General features: G+C 40.4%; 1 protein-coding gene across 1 annotated transcript in view; it reads left to right on the forward strand.

Moving 5' to 3' along the window:
- The window catches only part of LOC106877389 (sodium- and chloride-dependent glycine transporter 2), a 32225-nt gene that overhangs the window by 12919 nt on the left and 16093 nt on the right, over nt 1–3213 (forward strand). Inside the window, exon 9 of the mRNA XM_052975133.1 lies at nt 2940–3052. Within this exon, the coding sequence (XP_052831093.1) occupies nt 2940–3052 (113 nt within the window). The remainder of the gene's footprint in view (nt 1–2939; nt 3053–3213) is intronic.

Below are 3213 nucleotides of genomic sequence, written 5' to 3' on the forward strand. Positions count from 1 at the left end.
TCACCATCATCATCACCACCACCACCATCATCATCATCACCACCACCACCATCATCATCACCACCACCACCACCATCATCATCACCACCACCACTATCATCATCATCACCACCACCACCACCATCATCATCACCACCACCACCATCATTATCCTCATCATCCTCACCCCTGGATACTACCGTTTCGGGTCCTAAGGCTATCCAGTTTCCATGGCGTATAAGTGACCGAGATTACAACATTAACACTGTATAGAATGTCAGTCCATCGCTAGGCCACTCATTTACAGCTGAATGAACTGGATCGACGTGAAATGAAGCGTTTTCCACAAGAACACAGCGCACCCTACGGTCCGGGAATTGAAAACACGACCTTGCGATCGTGAGTACGACACATTAACCACCAGACCGATAGAATAGGTATCAGACTTTTAAAATAAAAACCTAAGTATTGGAATCGATTTGTTGACTAAAACCCTCCAATGCGGTGCCCCAACATGGCCGCAGTTTTTTTATTGAAACAAGTAAAAGTACCTCCGCCATCACCTCCTTTCTCCAAAATTTTTAACCTTGTACCAATATAAAAATCTTCATTTCGCGTCACGCGGTACGGAGAATGGCAGAATCGATAGAGTGCCATAGCTAAATGCCTAAAAGTACTTAGTTGCTTTTGTTTATGCTATGAGTTCGAATCCCAACCAGGCCTGCTTTGTCTTTCATCTCTCCAAGGTCTATTAAATAAGTAACAATCCTTTCCTCAGCCGTGAAGGAAGTGGGGGGAAAAAACAAAAATACGGCTTTACATTGAAATTAGAAATCTTCACCCCTACGCCAGAAGAAAACGGCGCTCTGGCAGAATCATTAAAGTATCGGACAAAACACTATGTGGCATTTCTTCCGACTCGTTGCGTTCTGAGGTCGACCTTGTCTTTCATCAATGAAATAAGTACCAATTGAGCACTGGGGTCGATGTACTCCAGTTTTCCCTCCCATCAAAATTGCTGGCACAATTGTTAACGTGCCGAACAAAATGCTTTGCTGTATTTCTTCCGATTCATTCGGTTCTGAATAAAATTTCCGCTGAGGATGACTTTGTCTTTCATCCTTTCGGGGCTGGTAAAATAAGTACCAGTTGTGCACTGGAGGCGATGTAATCGACTATTTCCCTCGCCCTAAAACTACTGGCCTTGTGCCAAAATTAGAAGCCATTATTAAGTTGGCGAGCTGGCAGAATCGTTGGCACATCGGAAGAAATGTTTTGTTTTTTTTTTAGCATTTACGTTCGTCCTTTCGGGATCGATAAAATAAGTATCGTCTGAGCACTGGGTCGATATAATCAACTGTCCACCTCCCCTAAAATTACTGGCCTTGTACCAACATTTAAAACTAATATTTTTCTACAAGAAAGCCTGTTAAATCAATGAAAGTGGTTCAAACATCCAGAAACACTTCAACCAGTTTTCAAGATGACGGCAGTAAATAATAAATACTGAGTTGTGGCACTTATTGACTTAAGTGCGACAACGACTGCTTGTACGAGTTTCCTTCTATCTAAACAAACGTTAAATGAGAACTAAGCAGATTGAAGCAGCTGTCTTAGTGGTTTTGTGTTAGTTTATTCGGATCTACTCCATCAATTAAGACAATGATCAGAGACTCCTTGACGATTTATCGATGTGGGCAGGTTCAACAGGGACTGAAACAGAGATCAAGAGAGATGTTGAGTGAGGGTTTAACAGCAACACAAGAATGAAATAAATAGCAGAATGTGTAATGAAGTGATCGGAGATAATATGAACGTCGAGTTGATTGTCATTTTTATGATTGTAAGTACACTTATTAAACAAGAAGCGTACCAACTGTGTCATTTATCGAAAATATATTGTTGCACACTCTTTGTTAGTTGAACAAAAAAACATTTAGCGCTTTGGCGGGTATGAGGGAATAATTGTTACTGATAGAGAAATTTTCTGAAACAAATTTACTCTTAGAAGCCATCTGCAAAAAAAAAGCAACAGCTAAGTTAAACTTAATATATTTAATTTAAGGAACATTAAAAGGTAACTAGAAATAATTGTGGCGAAGTAAAAGATAATGATTTCGTTGAATAAACTAGAGGGTGAGTGTTTGAAACACGTGTTGTAAATGTTGTTAAACCCCAGGTCAGCTCTGATGGATCAAACCTATGGTCAAATTTGTTCCAACAGTACCAATCCCTTCTTTTTTTATAGCTTTTTATTTTAAGATAACTGGGTATGATTATAAGAGATTTGGCTGTTATTTTACACAGGTTGAGTGAATGAGTACAGTTCCTTGTTGGCTCTCGTGTGGTTTGTTGTTGTATAACCCCAGGTCGACGATAACCGAGTAGTCCTGTGATCAAATACATTTCAGCCATGACCATGCCGGTCTTTTAGCGATATTAAAAATTGTTTACTCTCTTTTACTCTCTTTTACTAGTTTCAGTCATTTGACTGCAGCCATGCTGGAGCACCGCCTTTAATCGACCCCAGACTTATTCTTTGTAAGCCTAGTACTTATTATATCGGTCTCTTTTGCCGAACCTCTAAGTTACGGGGACGTAAACACACCAGCATCGGTCGTCAAGCGATGTTGGGGGGACAAACACAGACACACAAACATATACACACAAATCCACTCACAAGGCTTTGGTCGGCCCGAGGCTATAGTAGCAGACACTTGCCCAAGGTGCCACGCAGTGGGACTGAACCCAGAACCATGTGGTTGGTAAGCAAGCTACTTACCACACAGCCACTCCTGCGCCTACGCTTAGCAGCATTTCGTCTGTCTTTATGTTCTGAGTTCAAATTCAATGTAATCGACTTACCCAACTCCCCACGAACTTGCTGGCCTTGTTCCAAAAATTGAAACCAATACTGCATTAAATTGACTCTGCTCTTCTTCAATTTTTTTATGCTACAGGGCCAGGTTTAGCGTTTATCGCTTACCCAGAAGCTATCACGAAAATGCCGTCTCCAACAGTTTGGGCCATTCTCTTCTTCTTGATGATGATCACCATCGGTTTTAGTTCACAGGTAAACTCCGTTTCATTTGAACGTTGAAATATTGAAGCTAAACAAGAGTTATCTATAATACGTTATTAAATTTTTACTTTTTAATTGGACCTCTTATTTCTGCTAGATTTGTAATTTCAACAAGCCTCAAAAATATCGTTTCATCGTTTCTTGTTGTTAAC

Source organism: Octopus bimaculoides, chromosome 20, assembly GCF_001194135.2.
Source record: "Octopus bimaculoides isolate UCB-OBI-ISO-001 chromosome 20, ASM119413v2, whole genome shotgun sequence".
In the NCBI taxonomy this organism is placed as follows: Eukaryota; Metazoa; Mollusca; class Cephalopoda; order Octopoda; family Octopodidae; genus Octopus; species Octopus bimaculoides.